The sequence below is a fragment of the Ursus arctos genome, unplaced genomic scaffold (genome assembly GCF_023065955.2).
Source record: "Ursus arctos isolate Adak ecotype North America unplaced genomic scaffold, UrsArc2.0 scaffold_2, whole genome shotgun sequence".
Lineage (NCBI taxonomy): Eukaryota > Metazoa > Chordata > Mammalia > Carnivora > Ursidae > Ursus > Ursus arctos.
This window is the reverse complement of record NW_026622874.1, coordinates 77,109,601-77,133,615: the sequence shown is the minus strand read 5'-3', so window position 1 is coordinate 77,133,615 and position 24,015 is coordinate 77,109,601. Positions and strand designations below refer to the sequence as shown.

The following is a 24,015-nucleotide window of genomic DNA, read 5'->3' as shown; positions in this document are numbered from 1 at the left end:
TCAGTCCCCAGGGTTTCTGAGTCAGCAGGTCTCAGGTAGGGCCTGGGAATTTGCATTTCTAACAGGTTTCCAGGTGGTACTGATGTTGCTGATCTGGGGAGCCAAATTTTGATAAGAGCTCAAGAGTCTGGGCTCCTAAGAAGTTTTATATCTGGAATGGAATTCTTCAGTGGTCACAGTGTCCTACTGCCCAGGTCTGAAAATGACGTTGGAGGATGGCATTTTGTGAGTGCCACATAGCGTATGGGAGACTCTTCGGAGATAAACGCATGGTGCACAGCTTAACGCTGGGTATCCTGTTCAAGAGGCTGACCTGACGTTACCTAGTCTGATGAGCAAGAGTTTGCTGTGCCTTACCGTTGGATCTTTCCAGACATGTTAGGTAACGAAGATTAACAGCATCATCAGTCATATAATTATAGAAACTAGAAATCTGATAGATGCCAAAAAGGGTAAACTTTGTTTCGAGGCATCTAGAATGTGAACTTGAGTTTCCGGTTTCTTAGGAGAGAATCCTGGTGTGTGAAATTGGCGATTGTACCAAATAGGAGTTTTAATTTTAATCTTTGGCAGAGTTAGTGTCACCCCTTTTAGCCAATAAGTGCTGAACTAATTCTTCATCAAGAAGGCTTGCAGGAGGGATGCCTGGGTGTCTCAGTCATGGGGTGCCTGGTTGGCTCAGTCGTTAAGCGTCTGCCTTCGGCTCAGGGCGTGATCCTGGGGTCCTGGGATGGGGCCCCGCATCGGGCTCCCTGTTCCACTGGGAGCCTGCTTCTTCCTCTCCCACTCCCCCTGCTTGTGTTCCCTCTCTCGTTGGCTGTCTCTCTCTCTCTCTGTCAAATAAATAAATAAAATCTTGGAAAAAAAAAAAAAAAGGAAGGCTTGCAGGAATGTGGCAAGACTCCCACCCTGTCACGTCTTTACTGAATCACAGCCATCTTGAATCTTTACTAAAATAGAAATACCGTTTTGTGCAAGTGTTGGTGCAAGCATCTTTGCTATCTGCGGAGGACGGCCTCTGCAAGAGCGTGCTTCAGTACAGCTCCCAGGGAAGGAGCACCCTCGCATGTGTTCATCAGCATTGCTGCTTGCCCAGTGCATTCCCTCCTGTGTGAGAATGCACACTGTCAGGCAGACCATCCGTATGTGAAGTCTTTTGTCAGATCATCTCAGGGAGGTGTCGGCCTTTTGACAGCCAGTTTGTATGAGGCATGCACATAACGAAATGTTGTAATTTTACTTCAAAGGGGCAGGGATGTGACCAGAGCTGCGGCTTGCAGACAGCCTGGCGTACGGGGGTGGGAGGCCACTGGGGAGTTGACTTTGGTTCAGTTCCAGCGACGCTCAGCTACAGTTTGAGGGTCGGTATCCCAGTGGCATGGCTTTCTCCAGAGGTGCACGCTGCCAAGTCACACACAGAGTTGGTTTGCGTGTTCCTCCAGAGCTCGGGGCTATTCATTTCTCTCTAAAGCCCCAGACATGGAGGCATTGGGGAAGAGTGAGAAGTGCTATTAATAATTTATTTGAAAGGGGTTTCTATTTAGTGAAAGTGTTGAGCAAGCAAACGAGATAGTGTGGAATTAACTAACTTTAAAAAAAAAAATCTATTGAGTCTTTTAGCTAAGAACAGATTTTTACTTATTTAGTCAGGGGTGAAATTCAGATGAAATATTAGAGAACAAACAGTCTGTATGTTGGGTGACAAAAGATACCCTTCAAAAAAAGTTTCCAGACCCTTACATGGTGAGATCAACTGGGGAGGTCTCCTTTTTAAAGTGTAATTTTTGTTGCTGTTTATAGGACAATAGGTTTTTTCAGTTTGTTCGTGAGGTCCCATGATTTTAGAAATAAAACAGTGTTTTAAAAAAGAAACCAAGCAATTGCAGACTCAGACATGTGATTTTACCTTCTATTCCTTTCCCCGGTAAGATAATGCACAGGACATACAAGATTAATTTAACTGGCATTTTTAGTCGTGTGTCTCTAAAAAAGTTTGTTTCCCCTGGGCCTCTCAGTTCTGGTGGCTCTTCCTTCCTTCCTTCCTTCCTTTCTTTCTTTCTTTCTTTCTTTCTTTCTTTCTTTCTTTCTTTCTTTCTTTCTTTCTTTCAAGATTTTATTTATTTATTTGAGGGAGAGAGGGAGCGAGCAAGCATGAGCGGGGCGAGGGGCAGAAGCAGAGAGAGGATCTTAAGCAGACCCGGTGCTGAGTGTGGAGCCCGACTCTGGGCTCAGTCTCACTACCCTGACATCACGACCTGAGCTGAAACCAAGAGTTGGACGCTCAACCAGTTGAGCCACCCAGGTGTCCCTGTTTTCTTTTTCGAGTTTAAAAAATAATAGTAAAAGGAATTTTAAAAAACAAAGCCCAGTTTCCCAAAATCTTTGGCTTTTTTTTTTTTTTTAATGGAGGTGGAGGGGCCTTTTTATTTCTTAGTTTAATGAGAAATAGTTTACAAAGCTCCAATCATAGTATAAAATTTGGGACTTTTAAAAAAGTTTTTATTTAAATTCCAGTTAACATATAGTATAATATTAGTTTTGGGTGCACAGTAGGTGATTCATCTCTTTCATGTATCACCCAGGGCTCATCACAAGTGTGCTCCTTAATCCCCATCGCCTATTTCCCCCATCTTCCCGCCCCCAACCATTAGTTTGTTCTCTATAGTTTAGAGTCTGTTTCTTGGTTTGTGTCTCTCTCTCTTATTTTTCTTTGCTCATTTTTTTTGTTTCTTAAATTCCACATATAAGTTAAATCATATGGTTTTTGTCTTTCTCTGACTGGCATATTTCGCTTAGCATAATACACACTAGCTCCATCTGCATCGTTGCAAATGCAAGATTTCATTCTTTTTTTATGGCTGAATAATATTCCATTGTGTATATACACCACCTCTTCTTTAGCCATTCATCAGCTGATGGGCATTTGGGTTCTTTCCATAACTTAGCTGTTGTAGATAATGTTGCTATAAACGTCAAGGTGCACGTATCCCTTCAAAGTAGTATTTTTGTATTTTTTGGGTAAGTATCTAGTAGTGCCATTGCTGGATATAGGGCAGTTCTATTTTAACTTTTTGGGAAACCTCCATACTGTTTTCCAGAGTGGCTGCACCTGTTTACATTCCCACGATGGAGCTAGAGAGTATTATGCTAAGTGAAATCAGTTAGAGAAAGACAAATACCATATGATTTCACCCATATGTGGAATTTAAGAAACAAACAAATGAGCTTAGGGGAGAAAAAGAGAGAGGCAAACTAAGAAACACACTCTTAACTCTAGAGAACACACTGATGGCTCCTAGAGGGGAGGGAATGGGTGAAACATGATGGGGAAGGAGAGCATTTGTCATGAGCGCTGGGTGACGTATGGAAGTGCTGAATCACTATATTGTACACCCAAAACTAATACAACATTGTATGTTAACCAACTGGAATTTAAATAAAAACTTAAAAAAAAAAAAGATTCCAAAGTCACTTTTACAGAAGTAGAAAAAAAATCCTAAAATGTTTTGAAGTTTTCATAGTTACTTGGATTATTTAATGCTCTTTTTTTTTTTAAAGATTTTATTTATTATTTATCTGACAGAGAGACAGCCAGTGAGAGAGGGAACACAAGCAGGGGGAGTGGGAGAGGAAGAAGCAGGCTCCCAACGGAGCAGGGAGCCTAATGCGGGGCTTGATCCCAGGACTCTGGGATCACACCCTGAGTCAAAGGCAGATGCTTAACCACTGAGCCACCCAGGCGCCCCAGTTTAATGCTCTTTTGAAATGATGAACTATAATTTACTGACCCCCTCCATCTGCATCTTGTTGAACCTTAAGGTCGATTTTGATTTTAGGCGTATTTGACAATGTAGCAACGAACATGTCGATTCAGCTTTTATTCCTCTGTTGAAATTAGGGTGAATTTAAATTATTTTTATGGTGCTTGATATGTTCCATTAACTTGTAAATTAAGTTTTTTAAAAAACTTATTTGGTTTTTAGAATTTGGGGACTATCTCTAAATTTACTAAATGGAAAATTGAAAATTTTATGAAGCATAAAAATACTGAGCCGTCTCACCCAGGAATAACCTCATAGGTTCTGGTTGGCAATAGTAGTCATAGCTGCCATCTCTGAGAAACTCCTTTGTGCTTGGTGCTCTGAATGTCTGAGTATCTTCCGTCATCACTGGTATTATTGATTGAATTGGGTAGAATGGATCCCAGAAACAGAATAGTATGCTTGAGCCTAAATTAGTGAAGTAAAAATAAAATTGGTTTCTTAGCCATAGGATTTGGTTTATTAAATTGTAGGCCAGGCAACAAGTTCTTAAACCACAGAGTACCATGACTTCGTTTTTTCTGGCATTAACCGAACAGTGTTATTTACGCTGATGGTTCCATTTGTAAACTAGATCATGCCCTGCTTGGCTTGTGAATGCCTGGTAATAATGTGCCTTAATTGTGGGTCAGTGAAGCCAAACTAATTGCTTGTTGGGCTCTTGGATTGCCATTTTAATTTGCTGTATAATGCAATCTCTACCAGAAACGTACTATGTATTGTCATCTAAGTAAAACTTATTAAAATCATCTTACACACGACAGAATGCCTAATATTTTGTCCATAATCTTGCAAATTAAAAAAAAATTGAATGGCATTACAGAGCGTTGTAATTTACAAGTATTCCTTTTTAAGAGCCTTTGTATCCTTTCCTTTGGAAGGTATACATAAAATGACTGCTTTTTATATGTTTTATATCAGTGTAATAGCTTTCTTTACCAAGCATTGTTTTGCTTTGTGCTTTTAATATGTTTTAAACGACAGTAATAGCATGAGCTTCTGAGATGGTTACATATTTCAGACTGTGTAATTCACCCAATAAAATTGATATTTATCCAGTGACTTTCCATTTCAGTAAAAAAAAAGAAAAAAAAGATATCTGTGCTGTCATTCTCAGCTCACAAAACACCAATCATAGGGGCTCCCTTTATAATTTGTAGGAACAGTTTAGAAGTCATTTAAATGGTTAGCATTCAGTAACGGTTTTCTGTCAGTCTCCCTTGACTAATGAGCAGACCTGCAGAGGGCTTTCTTTTGACTCTTTGATTACTAATTTCCTTCATTTAGCTAATATTTATTGAGTAGCTGTTGAGTGCCAGGAACTTTTGTAGGTTTGGGGGATACCCAAGATTGGCTTTTGGGTTTTTTTTCCTATTTATGATAAATATTTAGTCTTCGAGAAAAAAATCTTTGAGGCGAATCGTAAGAGCTTTTTAAAATGGTTTCAGAAATGAGGTAATATAAATAAGAAGCATCTAGTAAAGAATTTAATAGATGCCTGTATCGGGTTTTTAATAGAAATGAGCCCATTACCTGCTTTTCTTTTCTTTTTGTAGGTTATTTCTTATGAGAGTCATGGATATACCCTATCTAAACTTGGAAGGACCAGACTGTAAGTGAATTTTTATTTTCTCATTGCATCTGCACATTGAAGTGTGTGGTCTGGAAGGGATAACAGGAAAAGTATTACTGAAGAAAGAGCTTCATTCACTTAAAAACAGGCAGTGATTTTGTGGTTGATATGAATAGTATGCATAAGTTAATGGTACCCTTGGGTCTTGATTAACTCATCTCTTTACTTACATTTTCCAGTTTATGGATGAGTTGAAGTTTAAAAGAATATATATCTTCTCTTCATTATTTCATTTTCACTCAGAACTCTAAATTCATAATTTCCTATAAATACGCATAATACATTTTGAGATGGCTAGCTATGTCAGTAACCATAAGTTCTCTATTTTCCAGTTATTTGAGTATGTATATACTTAAGTTGGGTAGGGTTTTTTGTTTTCTTTTTTTCCTCTTTTTCATTGAAAACCTTGGAAGGCCTGTCTGTTTGGGAGGTGTTTGCTGCTGCTTTGGATTATTCTCTACTTTCTCCCCTTCGCTGTCCCACTCTTCTTTTCCATTGCTCTCTTTCTAGCCTTGGTTTATTTGCCTTAATTCATGCCACAGGGATATAGACATGGGCGAGCTCCACCTGATGATAACAGTCATTGCGGTGATACGTGAGCACATGTGTGTTGCACGCCTGATTAGACTTCTGTTTTGATGCACTATTCTCGCAACAGTTCTGCAAGCTAAATATTCAGCATTCCCACTTTATAGCCACGAGTGGCTAGAGCAGTTTGGTCTCTTGCTCAGAGGTGCCGTTAAGTGGCGGGTCGGAGATTAGAACATGAGACTGGGACTCAGGACTGCTTCTACTTAAACTCAGTCCGTTGGATTTGAATGGTGTGCTAAGTAAACATGCGGACAACTAGATTAATAGGAGAAAGTTAAACACTTAGTGAAATGTCTTGAATAAAGCAGGCTTTTTTTTTTTTAATTCCCGTGAAATAATTTTCATGGGAGCTTCATGAGCAAAGATGGTCTGCATAGAATTGTCAAGGTTCAAACCATTGTGGGTTCTAGAAAGTATCAGAGCCCGAGCTGAGGCTGAGATAGCAGAGGGCTGCCATTCCTGAAACTACGTTTAGGAGTTGTTTGGTAATCATGAGTCATTCCCAGCAATTCCTCAAGTTAGCTGGGGGGTGAGTTTCATTGAAGAACTACCGGCGTATCATTCACTCTTCAGCTGTCAACTTTTCATCGAAAATTTGTCCCATAGTGCAGCCGAAACGCGATCATGTTCTCCATGTGACCTTCCCCAAAGAATGGAAAACCAGCGACCTTTACCAGCTTTTTAGTGCCTTTGGTAAGTAAATCATAAGTCCATTTGTAGTTTTAGGATTTTGCTATGTTTTTGATCTGTCCAGGTGGTTGTAGGTATAAAGAATGACAGCCTCGGCTTGGACATGCAAGAATGTTACTATGCAAGGGTTTAATCTCACTCATGGAATTTTTTAGGGTTTGCTGTATTGGTGTCTTTGTACTAACATGAACTGAGGAACTTTCACTAGCACCCCACAATACAGTGCTATTATTAATCCACGGAAAGCAGGGTATTATTACGATGACTGCCCTTACTGCGAACCATGAAGAATAAATCTAGGCTGAGGATAAATCATTTTTAAGATTAAATTCAGAGAGAAGGTCTGTTTCATAAGGGCAGGCGGTCACCGCTTGACATGGACTAGTCCAAGCAGATGAACACAGATGTTTGAGAGGACCAAGAGATGAGTACGTGTGTGGTAGGGCAGTTCTTCTAATTCCTTTTTATCAGGTCAGGTGATAGGTTGAAATGAACCGTCTTCGGATTATGGTTTATAAAGACCATTCTGACTGTAAGTCTTCAGCAATGCCTGTTTATTTTACCAAATGAAATATTCGAGCTGTTCTCTTTGGAAATTCTTGGATAAAGTAAAGGCAGCATAAACCTAAATGGCCAGTAATAAGACTGTTTAGTAAATGTTTGCGTACCTCTGCAACTGGCTAGCATGTAGCCATTTAAAAAAATATTTGAAGAGTTTATTAACAGATGATAAAGTGTTTGTGTTTTAACATTTAGTGTAAAAAGCAGATACAAAGTAAGGTTCTTATATAACTAACATTTTTAAAAAAATACTTTGTATAGAAATCAGACTGAAAGGAAACCTCATGCTATTATCACAGTTTTAGATAGGTTTTTTTTTCTTCCTCTTTATGCTTTTTTGTATTTTGTATTTTTATTTTTAATTTTTAGGGAGGGAGAGAGAAAGAGAGAGGAGGAGGACGAGAGGGTCAGAGGGAGAGGGAGAGGGAGAGAATATTAAGGAGACTCCATGTCTGGCTCCGAGCCTGATGAGGAGCTCGATGTCATGACCCTGAGATCATGATCTGAGCCAAAATCAAGAGTTTAACCAACTGAACCACCCAGGTGCCCCAAGTTTTCTGTTTTTTCTAATATAAGCATATATTTATTAGCTTTTATAAGTAAAACGCTTTACAGTGAATAAAAGTAAGTGAAAAAAGTAAGTGAAAGTAAGTGAAGTGAAGTAAGTGAAAGTGAAAGCAGGTATGTTTTAGGAAAGTTATCCTAGTCTTTGCAGATGGTCTCAACAACTTCTGAAATTCTAGCCCTGCTTTTTAATTTAAATACAGATCTAGAAATGCAGTTGAATTTCACGCTTATTTCTTTTGAGAGCTTTTGATGTTGTTGTTTTTTCTCGTCTTGTGGTATTCTTACCACTATGTAGTCACGCTTTAATTGGCTAAATTAAGTAGAATGCTCTGAGTAGAATTTTGTTTTCACTTTAGTTAAAAACAATCAGTTGTGTGATATCGGACAAGTAGCCTCTCTGTATCTTAGTGTCCTCATTGGAGACGATGACGATGATGATGGTGATACCCCTTACTACGTAAGCATTTCACGAGGATTAAGTGAGCTGATTCATGGAAGGCATTTAGAATAGTCCATGGCACATAGTAACTACTTGGGGCAAGTTCACTGTTATTTATCTAAAGCACACAAGGTGGAGAACTGACTTTGTAATCGAGAAAGTCATTGTGGCACCTTGCTGTGTAGCAGGGGGTGAGTTATTGTCCTATGACAGTGAGACACAGCAGTTTGCAAGCATTCGTTGCCTTTGAAAATTTTGGTAAGAATTAGAACATTTTTTCATTACTAAATTCCAGTCATGTTTACCCATTTTTTTTTTTAAAGATTTTATTTATTTATTTGACAGAGATAGAGACAGCCAGCGAGACAGGGAACACAAGCAGGGGGAGTGGGAGAGGAAGAAGCAGGCTCATAGCAGAGGAGCCTGATGTGGGGCTCGATCGGATAACGCCGGGATCACGCCCTGAGCCGAAGGCAGACGCTCAACCACTGTGCCACCCAGGCGCCCCATGTTTACCCATTTTTAATATTTCCAGTCTTCTGTGTTTTTTCAAGAAGAGCGGTGGCCAAATAATTAGGCCTCTGCTTTCCCTTCGGTTTTCTGCAGCTTCTGCCCTGCCACCTCTCTCCTTCCTTCCCCCTAGTGCTCTCCCGTGTTCTGTTCTGTCTGCAGCTAGGTAGCCTTTCTTGGGATTTGTCTCTTCATGTGAAAATTGTTCTGTTTTACTAGACTGCTTTCTGCCCCTCTGAGTGGCTTTTCTCGATTAGTCTCTCTTGGTTTTCTGTCTCTGATACCGTCTTTTCCTTAGTCCCTCTTGTACTACCTGTTTTCCTCACCTGGCCTTGACATCGTTGTTGAATTTTTCGTACTTTTTGGTACATTGATTCATTTTATGTTTCCTATTATTAATTTTCAAAGTTTGTTCTCTAAAAATTTAGGAAAATGTGTTTTTAAAAGATTTATTTATTTATTTGAGAGAGAATGTGACCGTACACACAGGCGAAGGGGCAGAGGGAGAGAATGTCCAAGCAGACTCCCGCTGAGTGCAGAGCCCAATGTGGGGCTTGGCGTGGGGCTCATTCTCACGACCCATGAGATCAGGACCTGAGCCGAAATCAAGAGTTGGACGCTTAATTGACTGAGCCACCCAGGTGCCCCTGTTGTGATCTTGATAGGAAAGAAATTGCCGGCTTTGGCAGGAGATTGGGCTGAAAGATGAAGTGCCCCAGGATTAAATCCAGAAGGATCTTTCTTTTGTTTTTAAAACACATTTTAAAGCTGCTTTTCCCCCCCCTCCTTGCTTGTCTCTTTTCTTGATGTGTTCACTGAAATAACTTCTGTGGTAGATTTAAGGTTTAGCTCTCTGTGGTGCTGAGATTTTGATCAAATTTTAAACCAGCATCTCATCTGTTTAAATTAACACATATTCTGAAATACATCGGATATGCAAATGAAGTCTGGTAGTGATTGAAGTGGTCAAATGTTGCCTTTACTTTTATGTCAACATTGCAGGTAACATTCAGATATCCTGGATTGATGACACATCAGCGTTTGTTTCTCTCAGCCAGCCCGAACAAGTACAGATTGGTAAGTGCTTTGGACATTTGTTTTGTATATTAATTAAAGTGGGAGCTTGCCTTCCTTATACTGTGGGTTCACTCAGCTGATTCAGAAGCATTGCTGCCTGGTTTGTTTAGAGTGGTCTCTAAAATAAAGGAGATAATTAGTGAGTACCATGTGTAGGTGAGGAAAAAAAACGATTTATTAATTCATTAGACATACTGTGTAATATATTTCTTCACTTACCTCCTTTCTCTTCCCTTCCTGTTGCACTTTTTCTAAAACGAGTTGCAGATTTGCTTTGAGAATTAGAAGTAGCAAATTGAGAGGAATGGGGAGCACTGAAAGTGATACCTGTATCCACCATTTGTTCGTCTATGTACTTTTTCCATTTTATAAGTTTGATCTGTTCATTCATTAAACGTATATTGAATACTTGTTTTACAAATAAACTGAAAGGTATTTTATTTGCTTTTAAAATAGGGTGGTAGAAAGATGGAGCACCACATCTCTTACTGGACTCTAAATAATTTTGTTATTAACCATCTCAAAACGTTCTATTTCCTTAGGATGAAAAGTTATTGAATAAAATATGTGTTGTTCAGCTACTTATTCAAATAGGTTTCAAGTTTCTCTGGTGCTTAATAATGTAAGAGGGAAAACATTGTGAAGTGATATGTCTAATTTTTGAAAAGATTTTATTCATTTATTTGAGAGAGAGCCAGACAGCATAAATGAGGGGGAGGGGCACACGGAGAGGGAGAAGCAGACTCCCCGCAGAGCAGGGAGCCGGATTCCTCCCCCTCCCCGGGGCTAGATCCCAGAACTCTGAAATCATGACCTGAGCCGAAGGCAGATGCTTAACCGACTGAGCCACGCAGAAGCCCCTTAATTTTTTTCTTTTTGTTTAACAAGGTGCCACATACTAAAACTATGTAATTCTGAGAATGTAACTATATAGTAATTATATATGAAAACTTCCATATATATACATGTTCAGATCAGAGTACTTTGGTGTTTCTTCTTAATTCTGTGACCATTGCAGGAATATAGGCTATGTTGTAGTGAAAAGCTTAGGCTCTGGAATCATGCTGCTTCACTACCTGTTGCTGTGTGACCTTGGGCAGGTTATTTAACCCTGAGAAGCTTCTGCTTATCTCTGTAAACTGAGGATGATAGTATGGACTTACTGGGGTTATTGTTAGGGTTACATGAGATTATATACATAAAGTTTGGTATAGCTTTGAACTTCTATGATGGTTATTTAATAGTGGATTTCAGTGTGAGATGTACTTTGGGAGCACGTGACACCAAGAATCGGTGTTGGATACAGGGCATGAATGATGTCCCTTGTTAAATGTTTCGGTATTTGCTTATTTCTCCAATCCCCTCCCCCACAATCCTTGGAAAGACCATTGTGATGGCACCCAAAGGGACTGATTATTAGAGAGCTAAAGATAACTTCAGGGAAGGGGAAGGGGGACTCCGAGACTGAGAGCATAGCGAGAGGCCCTGTGGCCACAAGGACACAGAACTAGAACTCCCTGCTGGAGATCCAGTCCCACCTCCTCTGCTCAGAGTCACCCATCGGCCTTCTTGCTGGTTGCACTTGGGTGACATTGAAATTCTGCAGTGGATTGGAAGGAGATGCACGGGCTTTGAAGCCAGACGGCCCTGGGGACTAACCTTGCTTCCACAGCCTGTCAGCCATGTGTCTTTGGGCAGGTTATGTAAACGCGCTAAGCCACAGGCTCCTCATCTGAGAGGTGGAGGCGGTGATGGTTTCTTTGTGAAATGAGATCACGGACGTTAAGTGCCCAGCAGGGAACTTGGCACTCCATAGGCTTGACAAATGCTAAGGAATTATTAAAATATCTGCTTGGCCTCCCTTGCTGTGAACAGTAGAAATGAGAGTGTGTAAAAGGTCTTGGAAATCTCTAAGATGCTAGCTGGTGTCTGCTCACAGATGCAAGCATAATTCCTTGTTCACGTGTTTGGGTGTCAACACTTTTCTTCATGTTGCTGCTAAACCACATTTGCTGTCCAGGGCTGATTGCTCCCTCGCTTATGATCGGAAGATTCCTCACACGGTAGCTTTCCAGCTCAGTACTTCACTCCCTGATACCTGAAATCCGAGAGCTGCAGTGCAGGACCCCGTTGCCACAGAAGCGCTGCCGCTGGATTGCCCGTGTGTATGGCTTCCCTGGAGGCAACATTGAGTCCGTCTTACTGCCCACTGACTCCTTCTCTAGTGCCTGGAGCGCACCGTGCCTTGAGCGACTCAGTGTGTGTTCGAGTGGGTAACACGGGGAAGAGGCCAAGATGCAATCGTGACCTTTTTACCTTTTTCCTCCTAGATGAAGTAGGTGACTGTTGTCTCTCAATATGTGCAGCTTTACTGGTAAAGTCTAAGTTTCCACTGTCGTGTCTTACACAAGAGACACCACTTCTTTTTTTTTTTTGAGAGCGAGCAAGCGAGAGCATGCCCTGGTGGAGGGTGGGGGAAAGGTGGGGGGAAAGGGGGTTGAGGAGCAGAGGGAGTGGGAGAAGCAGGCTCCCTGCCGAGCAGGGAGCCCAATCCCAGGACCGAAGGCAGACGTTAACCGTTAACCGACTGAGCCAGCCAGGCGCCCCCAAAAGACAAGTCTTTGCATAATTCCCTAACCACTTGCATGTGCTATGCCTGTGACCCTACTTCTCTTGGCCACAAGCCTGCCTTTGATTCTTTCATCCTCTTCCTTTAGAGCTTGGCTTCTCTGGCTGCTTTCCCCCGTTCCCTGTGCAGGGAATTGGGTCCTGTTTTCTGTGCCGGCCTGGCATCCTTTACCGACACAACGTGTTTGACTGTCTTCCCTGGTAGACTGTAATCTCTTTGAGAGCAGGGACCAGACCTCTTGTTCACCATTGTGTGTTCAGTGCTCCGAGTAGCGTCTGACATTAGTGAGGATGTTCAGTGTTTATTGAGCTGAGTAAGTGATATTCAAGGTATTATGACTTAGAAATGCCTTCTTGCATGCGGTGAATATATCTGATGTCTCTGGTCTTTTGCCGTGATTTCTAAAATTATGCAGATGTTTCACTGAAAGACAGTGTAAAGTCTGTTTTTTATAGCGGTAATTCTAAGGACGAGAGAGACCCAACATATCTAAAGTGCTACAAACCCTATTAATGTTATCTTAAACAAATTACTTATTCATTTCCGTGGAAACAGAGGGCCTGTTAGATCAATAATGTAACACTGGAAAAAATCATTAAATGCCTATTTATATAGCAGCTTGTAATGGCTTCTTTGGCGCTGTTACAAACTAATTTTTGATTTACATTTAAGAAGTTGCTTCTTACCTGACACCTGTCTTTTTCTAATCAAGATTTTTAAAAAGCCATTTTCAATATCTTGAATAGGAAAATTCTCTTTTCTAGGGAACCTTGTTATACTAACCATTAAAACCCTTCTCTGAAACTGATAGTACAGTTTATGTTAATTAAATTGAATTTAAATAAAAAATTTAATTAAAAAAAACCCTTCTACCAAGTGCCATTTGGTTTGATTGCTGATTTTTTTGTTTGTTTGCAAGAGATGAGGCGAGGCTTCCTGTGGCTTTGGGGTGTTCAGGTGGGGATAGCCCATACCAACCATACATTCAGCATCGTTCCCTTGTAGCTCTTGAGGTAAGATAGTACGTGACCATGGAGAACATCACCTAGTCTCTCTGTTCGAGAATTTTCCTCAAAGTAGCAGAGTAAGAAATTACCTTTTTTTTTTTTTTAAAGATTTTATTTATTTATTAGAGAGAGAGTGAGAACGAGCAGGGGAGAGGGCCAGAGGGAGAGGGAGAAGCAGACTCCCCACTGAACAGGGAGTCTGACTCTGGACTCAATCCCAGGATCCCCGGTATCACGACCTGAGCTGAAGGCAGACGCTTAACTGACTGAAGCCACCCAGGCACCCAAGAAATCACCTTTAAGGGTCACATCTGCATTGCTCATTCCTATTTAAGATTTTTATATTCCTAATGTAGTTTTATTAATGGGGGAGGGGCCCAGCAATATTTTAAAAGTCAGGGAACCTTCTAGTTATACTCTCAATGTTTAGACATGGAGTGTTTCTGAATGTCCTAAATGCATTAGAAATTTTCATATGAATAGCTTGAGAAAAATAACCTTTTCATTTATTTTGAAAGCTGGAAATTGCAGCACACTACCAGAAAGTTTTAAAAGCAAAAATTGATAAAGGCACTTAAGAAGAGGTAGAAACCTGACAATTATTTTGTAATGGCAGCACAAATTCAGGTAGTTGTAGAAATTCCTGATAATGCCGTCTGACCAGCTTGTTCAGGACAGTGTGTGGGGATGGAGGGAGAAACTTGCTTCACTTCTGTCTAGGGTATGGTTGTGTTTATATTAAATTGTACTTTTAGAAGCATAGGTTTTATTTGTGCTGAACAGATGAATGTTGGAGTTGTAGATATGACTCAAGGCGATTGTTCAGCACTGTTCTGCTAAAAGGTGCTTATAGCTTTAAACTTTATCTGTGCTTTTAGTTTTCCTTTTTATGTCTGTGGAATTTGTAGTGATAACCGCTTGCTTCACATGTGATATTGGTGATTTGTGTTCTCATTTTTCCTTGATCACACAAGGTGGGGGTTGCTGATTTTTTAAGATTTTATTTATTTATTTGAGAGAGAGCGAGCACACAAGCACGAAGTGGGGTGAGGGGCAGAAGCAGACTCCCCCCTGAGCAGGGAGCCCACCACAGGGCTCCATCCCAGGACCCTGGGATCATGACCTGAGCCGAAGGCAGACGCTTAACCGACTGAGCCACCCAGGTGCCCCTGGGAGTTACTGATTTTGATGGTCTTTTCAAAGGATCAACTGTTGGCTTAGTTCATTTTCTGTATTGTTTGTTTTTGTCTGTTTACTGGTTTTCTGCCTTTTTTCTTCCTTTTTTTTTTTTTTTTTTAAAGGTTTAGTTATTTATTTTAGGGGGAGAGAGAGAGAGAGAGGGCGTGCACGTGCACATGAGCACAAGCAGGAGGGGCAGAGGGAGAAGGAGAGAGAATCCCAAACTCTGCGCTGAGCGTGGAGCCCGATGCAAGGCTTGATCTCACAACCCTGAGATCCTGACCTGAGCCAAAACCAAGAGTCGGCTGCTTAACTGCACCACCCAGGCACCCCCTTTTTTTGTTTTAAGTTTATTTAACTAATCTCTGTACCCAACATGGGGCTCAAACTCACGACCTCAAAATGAAGGGGTACACACTCCTCCAACTCAGCCTGCCAGGTGCCCCCTTTCCTTCCTTTTATTTGCTTTGGGTTTACTTTGCCTTTCTTTTTCCCACTTCTTGAGGTAGAACCATATGTGATTGATTTTTAAAATTTTTTCTAGGGCTGCCCAGCATGGAGCCTACTTAAAAAAAAAATCTTCTAAAATTTTTACACCTGGCCTTCTAGAGATGGCCCCTGGGTCAGTATAGCATAGCTTCATGGTCAGCCAGCGATTGGTCCCGTGTGTGCTTAAACACCTTGAAAACCAGTGAGGCTTCCAGCCTTGGCCAGCTGGGTTGGGGAAGACACTCAGCAGTCAAGCAGTTTGCAAGTCTTCTCCATTTCTTACTTAACAGCTAGCTGTACCTTCTCGTGTCCTGTGGGGGTGCGCCAGCCCTCCCAGCCAGCTAGTGTTCTGGATGTAGCCAAGACTCTTTCCTACTCATTAATTTTGACCTTTTTTTGTTTCTAATACAAACATTTAAAGCCACAAATTATTCTCTAAGCACTGCTGTAGGTGCATCCCACAAATTACATGTTGTAATTCCATTATCATTAAGTTAGATACCCAGGCGCCCCATCCTTTTTGTGTTTTTTATGTTTGCCTATCCTTTTCTTTCCATGTACTGTCAGCTTATCTGTGTATATATAAGTGTAATTATTTACATGCTTTTGTCATTTTAAAACTTGTTCTTTGCTCCCTCTGTTTTTGTTCCTTTGTTTCTCCCTCTCCTGTCCTCTTTTGGATTATTTGAAATTTTTGAAGAATTCCATTTTAATTTCTCTCTTGCCTTTTTAATGCCATCTCTTTGCATTATTTTTTAGTGGTTGCTCTAGAAATTTTAACATCCATCCATAACTCTTCGCAGTCTACTTAGGTTCGTATTATACCACTTCACATATAGTGTGGAAATCTTATATGTGTATAAGTCCATTTATTCCAATCCCCGTTTGGTTTTCATGCTCTAGTTGGCATATGTGTGTGTGTGTGTGTGTGTGTGTGTGTGTGTGTGTGTGTGTGTATACATTATAAATCCTACATATGTGGATTATAATTTTGTTTTAAACAGTCATGTGTTTTAAGAAATTAAGAGGCTAAATTATTTTCTCTTCACCCTGATATTTACCATTTTATGTGTCTTCATCATTCCTAAAGATCCAAGTTTCTTTTGAGTATCTCACTTCAGCCTACAGAACTTCCATCGGTATTTCTTACAGTGCTGGGGTGGTGGCAGCTGATTGTCTTAGTTGTCCTTTATCTGAAAATGTCTTTATTTTGCCTTCACCCATGTAGGATATTTTAGCTGGCTATATAGAATTCTGGATTTCTCTCTTAGCATTTTAAAGATGTTGTTCCTCTATCTTCTGGTCTCCCTGGTTTCTGATGAGAAGTCTACAATAGTTTGCCTCATTGTTGCCATATAGAAATATAGGTATTCAAGATTTTCTTTTTGTCATTGGATCCTTGGTTTTCAGCTGTTCGACTATGACATAGTTAGGCATGGCTTTCTTTGTAATTGTCCTGTTGGGGTTGATGGAGCTTCTTGAATCTGTACATTTAAAAATTTTTTAAAGATTTTATTATTTTTTTTTAAGTGATCTTTACACCCAACATGGGGCTCAGACTCACAACCCTGAGATCAAGAGCTGCCTGCTGTACTGACTGAGCCACCCAGGCGCCCCTATAGGAGACTTTGATATTCCAGTGGTTCCTGAGGCACTGTTCATATTTGTCTACTTTCTTTTCTCTTCTTCACATTGGATAATCTCTATTCATCTACCAGCTCACTGGCTTTTCCTTCAGTCATCATTATTCTGCTATTAAGCCCGTCCAGTGAATTTTTTATTTCATGTATTGTATTTTTCACTTCTGTTATTTCCATTCAGTTTATTTTTTATCTTTCCTATTTCTCTATTGAGATTTCCTGTCTTTCTTTTACGTTGAGCCTATGTTATTTTTACCTCAGTGAACATAATTAGAACCGTTTGTTTAAAGTCTTTGTCTAATAATTCCAACATCTGCGTCACCTAGGTGCTGGGACCTGTTTGATCACTTTTCCCTTGAGAATGGGTCATATTTTCTTGTCTCTTCATTTGTCAAATTACTTGGGATTGTTTCCTGGACATTGTGAATGTTCTTTTGTGGACACTCTGTAATCACTTATATTCCCCCAGAAGAATGTTGATGTTTTCGTTTTAGTTTTAGCAAGCATTTAACTTATTTAAGCTCAGCCTGCAAACTCTTGCTTGTCTGTGGTGGGAGGTGGCTCACATCTGAGCTCAGACTGTTTTCAGTCTGCCACATGCACAGTTAAGTAAAGGGTCAGCCAGACACACGGGCTGAGTCTATACACCAAATTCGGGGTTCCCATTTTCTGGTTTCTTTGGTCCTAGGATTCATTTCCCACTCTATTGCCACTGGTTGCCTCATGCTTCTGGTTCCTCCTACCAGGAAGACATGGGATTTTTTGCTTAGAGTTTTAATTTCCCCATGCCCCGTCACTGCAATTTCCCCTTCGGTCATGGTCACCCAAAAAGACCCCAGGAAATTCACTTTGTGCCAGCTTGCTTCCTCCAGTTTTTGACTCCTTTGCAAAATCTACCTGTTTCTGTTCATGTTCCAGAGCCCTCAGATACTTGGTTTTTTGCATTTTTCCCCCAGAGCTTATAGTAGTCATCAACAGAAAAGTTGATTGGTTAGCTTATCCCTCCAATCCCAGAGGCAGAACACCTTTACCTGTGCTTTTCAGTTGTTGCTCTTACAGTATCTGCTTTCCATGCAACGCTTCCTGCCATGTTATACCATGCTCAAACTACCTCTTTCTGTTTGTTAAATAACATTTTAAGAAAATATCATGTTAATGCATTAAAAAAAAAAAAACACATGTGACTTACCTCTTTTAACCAATTAAAATTGACTTCAGTTCAGTTCCTTTTGGATAGGCATGCATACCAATAGGCAAAATCCAGACAGAGTATTTGATATCTTTGTTTCTATTTGTGGTCTTTTTCATATTTGGCTGGTGTATTACTGTATATTTATTCTTGTTGAAGAGGAAATGTACAAAACACTCAAGAAAGAACCAAAAAAATGTATGTTTTTCCTTTCATGTTAATTTTCCTAATCTTAAACCTTGCATAGTGTTCGTTTACAACACTTATCTTGAATTATAAATATAGCAATAGATAAATGAGTTCAACTGTGACACAGCTTTGTAAGGGTTCTATTAAATAAGCTTGGTTTAGAGGAAGGTGCTGATAACTTGTGTGTTTAAATGATACATGATTTTCATGCTGTAAGTGCTGCATCCTGGAAACAATATATTTGTTCTTATACATGCAAGGTTTTTATAGTAGTGGCTTGTTGATAAAGGAAAATCATTATTAATGAGACGTGTGAATGTCTGTGTTTTGTGTATGTATCTTCTGATGAAAACTTAAAGCAGCTGACTTTTTTTCCCCCACACTCCTCTAAATCACTTAATCCGCAAAAAGCACTGTGGAAAATTTTAACAATATTAAGAGCCACCTTGTTTTCCTAATTCCCCCATGTGTTTAATCTCGAAAATTAGCAGTCTTACACATCTGTCCTATGAATTCTGTATCAGGCAGATGTATTTGAGAGTAACAATAACTTGGATTCCCCCTAATGAGTATTCTTTAGGGCATTAGCTGATATGAGAATGGGGCAGAAAGCCTCCTGACTTCCAGATGAGGCTTCCCAAGTTCTTAATATAATTACCACCATTAAAACAGCAGTGACAAAATGAGTTCTGTGGCAGTGAGAACCTAGCCAGGAGAAAGAAATGCCGAGTTTGTGCTCTGGAGGCTGACTCTTCATGTTCTGTTAATTTGTTTCTGGTCCAGAGCGTTGGGTTTGATGTTTGTGTTCTAGGGCCATGTTGTCTGGATCTAAGAATGTTGGCTTTATGTTGCGCTATCAGAATATTCCGTAGATCTGTCATATTTAATTATAATATCATTCATAGCAAACTGCATTTGTTGTGTTCTCCCACCCCCAGTTTTAGAAGTAAATCAAATTCATTGTTGAAAACGTGAAAAATATTTGAAAATATGAAGAAGAAAACAGTTCAATCACGGTCTCACAACTTACACATCAATACTAGTAGTATTTTGATGCGTATTTCTTTTTTTGTTGTTTTACTTTGTAGAGATGAGTATTTTCATAACTGTTTAATATCAATTGGGATCTGACTTCAGATGCATTTTTGGATCTGCTTTTTTAGTTAATGTTCGGTCATGAGCATTTCTCGTGCTGTCACACGGTTTTCTGGGAGAGTTTTCTTTTAATGGTGCATTACATTTCACACAACGTGTTTAGCTATATCCGTTTTGGATGACATGTTTACTATTTTACATTATTTTTTTTAATGTTCTTTAAAGATTTTATTTATTTGACAGAGAGAGAGCAAGAGAGCACAAGCGGGGGGGGGGGGGGTGGAGGAAGAGGGAGAAACAGGCCCCCAGCTGAGCAGCACCCTCCGGGGGATCAACCTGAGCCGAAGGCAGACGCTTAACTGACTGAGCCACCCAGGCGCCCTAAATTCATTCTTTAACGAGCATCGTTGTCCCTTAGTCTTTGTAGCTTTCATTTTTAAAAATAAATTCTGAAGAAGCAAAATCAAATGATCTTTAAAAAAAAATCTAAAAACAACTCATTTTTTTCTTATTAAACAGTGATGATTTTTTTTTGTTAATAGAAAAATTTTAAACTACCAGAAAACTAAAAAAAATTGCCCCGTGCCCTTCTCTTTATTAACGAAGATAAATGCAGTAGTATTTGAGGTTTACCTTTCCATTGTGGTATTTAAGTGTATATTTCATCTAAGATAATGTGTATTTTGCATGTTGTTTTACAGTTTGTTCTTTTAACTTAACAGTTCTCTTTGTGGACATTTAATTTAAGCAATTTTAGGACTCTTGACTCCTGTTCCAAAATAAGCTTTTATTTATTCTTCTGAGTGAGCTCTAGAATTATTTTGTTAGGGTCATTCAAAAAGCCCCCTGGGATTTTTCACTGACATTTTAATAAATTAATTGTAATCAACATCTTTATTTGGACATACTGAATCTGTATGACCAGGAATATAATGTGTCTCCCTACGCACTCCGATAATCTTGCATATCCTCGAATGCAATCAAATCCTACGTTTGATTGTTGGATATTTTTATTGTGCATACTATTTAGGGTATGCGGAATACTTCAGAAAGCAAGGACCATTGCGCCTGGTTTTGTACCAGGGTCGTAGTTCGCTCTTGGTAAATTTTTGGAATGTGGGTGGCAGTAGGAGACTTAAAACTGAGATCGATCTGCCTGATTGCTTTCAGGGCCCTGACAGACTAACTTTGAGGACTCAGTGCAAATGTGTCTCTGATTCTTATTCCTGAGGCTTCCAGGGCCATTTGGTGGTGTTTTTGTCATCGGAAATAGTGAACTGGCTGATTAAGTAGGTTAGCTGTGTCTGTCTTTACATGTTTGCATTGTTTTCTCATCTATGATTCCATGTTTTACAACCTGACAGTTTTTAAAAATGAAATAAATCTGGTTTTAGCAAATTTGAAATAGTATAAATGAAATGATTTAGGGGCATTTAAGTGGCTAATTAAAAATATTATTTTGTTACTAAAAATGTTACCAGTGAATCTCTTGGGGTGGTGGGATTACGGGTAGTTTTATTTTATTGGGTTTTTTTTTTTTCTTTTTCATTTTTTGACTTTTTTAGAGTGACCGGTATTATTTGGGTGTTAAAATATTTAACTTTATGACGAAAACATTATTACTTGCCTTGTTTATGTGCAGGAGCACAGCACAGGGAAACATCTTGCTTTTGAAACTCTTTGATGGCTGGCAGAGTTGTTCCTTCATACGGCTGACTGTCGTTACTTTGTGCTATCTTTTTTCTAATCATGCAAGTTACGGAGTTAGTTTCTCTGGATTTTCCTCCTTCAGCTTCTTGGTTTAAATCTCCTGAAAGGGTGAATATGAAACAGATACAAAACATGCTATTTCTTGATAATATTTACACCGTTGGGTATTTTTACAACCTGTCTTTTCTTTTTTGTCCTGGAAAGAAGCCCAAATATTACTTTAGTAACAGGATGAATTTCACTTCGTTATGTTTAGGAAAAATGCCAGAAAATGCTAGACCACTGGAGTGTTGGGTAACTTATAATTGATGGTGGTGGTGACCCTAGCACTTCAGACCATGGTTTTGCCTTAACTTCTACACCCCACATCAGTATATCTAGGCATTATTTGGTGTTTTTCATGTTGTAGGATTATAAAAAGCAAACATTGCTTAGAATAATTTAAAACAAATCACACTAACTAGTAGGAATGCCCTTTGTCCTTTCTGTATGTTAATTGGAGAAATGTGGGAAACTGATTTGTTTTCCATTTGCATCAAAGGCCAGGGAGCAAACTGCTCTAGCATTGGGAAAAGGAACATAGAAAAGACAACACATTAAAATAAACTTTGAAACTGGGATTTTTTTCTAAACCACACAAATCCTATATTGTTATTATAGAGGTAATACAAGGGAAATAAATCATGACAGCATATTATACAGCAAAAAGAAATATGAGCTACGTATGGGACACCTACTGATTTTAGTAATTGTTTTTTTTTTAAGATTTTTTTATTTATTTATTTGACAGAGATAGAGACAGCCAGCGAGAGAGGGAACACAAGCAGGGAGAGTGGGAGAGGAAGAAGCAGGCTCATAGCGGAGGAGCCTGATGTGGGGCTCGAACCCATAACGCCGAGATCATGCCCTGAGCCGAAGGCAGATGCTTAACCGCTGTGCCACCCAGGCGCCCCTGATTTTAGTAATTGTTAATTCCCGAAATAAGTTTGTATCACTTTGAAGCATGAGCAGGGTCACATTTAGGTGTGCATTTTTGTAATTGTGTTTCAGATGGTGTGTAAGCCTTATTATCACTGTACATTGCTAGGTACCTTTTGTGTTCAGTGTTATTTATAGTAACAGTGGAGAATAGAATAATTATGAAGGGATTTTGCAAGGTTTTTAACAAGTTGGTTCTCTTTTGAAATCTGCAGTGTTAATCTTTGCATAAATATTTGTCTGTCTACTGCTGAAGAAACAGGACTAAATTTAGATGGGGAAGAGAGATGAAATAATAGTTTCTGCGCTCAAGGAATTCATGGTCTAATGATGCAGGCAGGTATCTAGACAGCGGGTGCATCAGCGTACGCTCAGTGCTGTGACAAGGGAGGGAGAACCCACCCAGAGTAGCATGGAGATGCAGAGAAGGGTCAGCCGGGAAGGCTTCCTGGAGCAGGTGATGCCTGTGCTGATCGCAGGAGGTCGCCTGGTAGAGGAAGGCTGAGAAGGCTTTAGCGAAGAGCGGGACCAGTACATCCTTTGGTAGGACTGGAGCAGGGGGTCCGTGTGGTGGAATGGCTGGGGTGGGGGTGGGGGGTTTGGTTAGAAGGTAGAAACACTGAATTTGTGTGTTAAAAATAGGGGTTTGAATTTCATACTTTGTATGAATTCTTGCTGTAATGTTGGTTTGGTTTTTTTTTTAAATTAAATCAAGTTTAAAAATAAAATATTACATTTAACTGATTTTCTTTTAGAAGTCTGGGGCTTCTGAAAGAATTTCCAGGTGTTGAGTGCCAAGATTGTTGACCAAACAAGGAGCTGCCTTTGGAAAGCCGGATTGTTGTCTCAGTTTGCTCCCCCCAGCCCCGTGGCACTCTTCCATAGGCGTATGGTGGCGTTATACCACTGAGTCAAAAATAGATGGACACATTCGAGCAAGTTCTATTTATTTTTAAAAGTCTAGAAGGTTGGTTTTGCATTTACTCTAGTTCATAGCCTTCTCTAAGAGACTGAGGCCAAATTGAATTTATCTGGGAACCTGCCACATCTATAAATGCTACACAGAGTAATAAATGGGCCGTTGGCTTCCAAGAATCGGTGACAGTGCACTTCAGTTCCTAATTTAGAGTTCATGAAAATTATCCCTTGACAAACAAGATTATAAAAAAAGAAATTCTGCTTGACGGATCCATCTTTTGATAAACAGTTAAATGTTGTTTACACAGACAGTGCTGGAGCGAGTCAAGGTAGGGGGTAAATGATGGGATTGGAAGGAATGCAGATGGCAGGTGTTTTTGCGTTCAGGGGAAGGGGAGGTGACTGAGCCAAATCTTGTCCTACTTGCTTTGCGTCACTCAGTAGACTAGGCTGGTGGGGAATAGCTGTGGTCATAATTTTACATCTTGATATCTGGGAAGGTGCTGGGCAAGAGCTGGGGAGGCTTGGAGGAGAGGCCTGGGTAGGTCCTTGAGAGAGGGCCAAGAAGAGGGAGGGGTGTGCAAGCACCAGAGGTAGGAATCAAAGTGGATGTTGGTGACAGTGTTTGTCAGAGGGTAGTTCACTCTCTCTCGGTGGGTTGTGAAATCATTTTAGTGAGTGTGACCAGCATTTTTATAAAAGGAAGGAATTAGAAACTTTGCGAGTTGAGTCCCATGCACTAAAGGTAAGCTTGCTTTTTTTGATGTAACCTTTCTCAGTATAAATCTGTACATGCAAATGTATGATGTGCCCCAGGTTGTGATAAAAACATACTATGGCAGGCTGTGGTCACAAAGGTTTGAACTCACATGATTTAGGCGACTTCCCTGTATGCTGAACACTGGGGCAGGTGCTAGGAGAGGAAGTGAGGGCAGCTCTGACAAAGATCTTGATCCCCGGGTGCTTCCTGTCTCTAGAGCAGTTTGGGGCCAGGGATTCATGTGGGCGGCACCTGGGAGCAGTGCTCATTCCTTTCCATCTCCACTGGCCAGGAGGAGACTTCGTGCTCTTCACCAAGGAGGGGTATTATGGTTGGACATGTC

The 24,015-nt window shown here is 40.1% G+C and overlaps 1 protein-coding gene across 9 annotated transcripts in view; it reads left to right on the top strand.

The window, feature by feature from the left end:
• The window catches only part of PARN (poly(A)-specific ribonuclease), a 233,377-nt gene that overhangs the window by 45,930 nt on the left and 163,432 nt on the right, over positions 1–24,015 (top strand). For all 9 annotated transcript variants that reach the window (XM_057315730.1, XM_057315728.1, XM_057315726.1 and 6 more), the window contains 3 exons: positions 5,378–5,433; positions 6,652–6,738; positions 9,815–9,889. In XM_057315730.1, the coding sequence (XP_057171713.1) occupies positions 5,378–5,433; positions 6,652–6,738; positions 9,815–9,889 (218 nt within the window). The remainder of the gene's footprint in view (positions 1–5,377; positions 5,434–6,651; positions 6,739–9,814; positions 9,890–24,015) is intronic.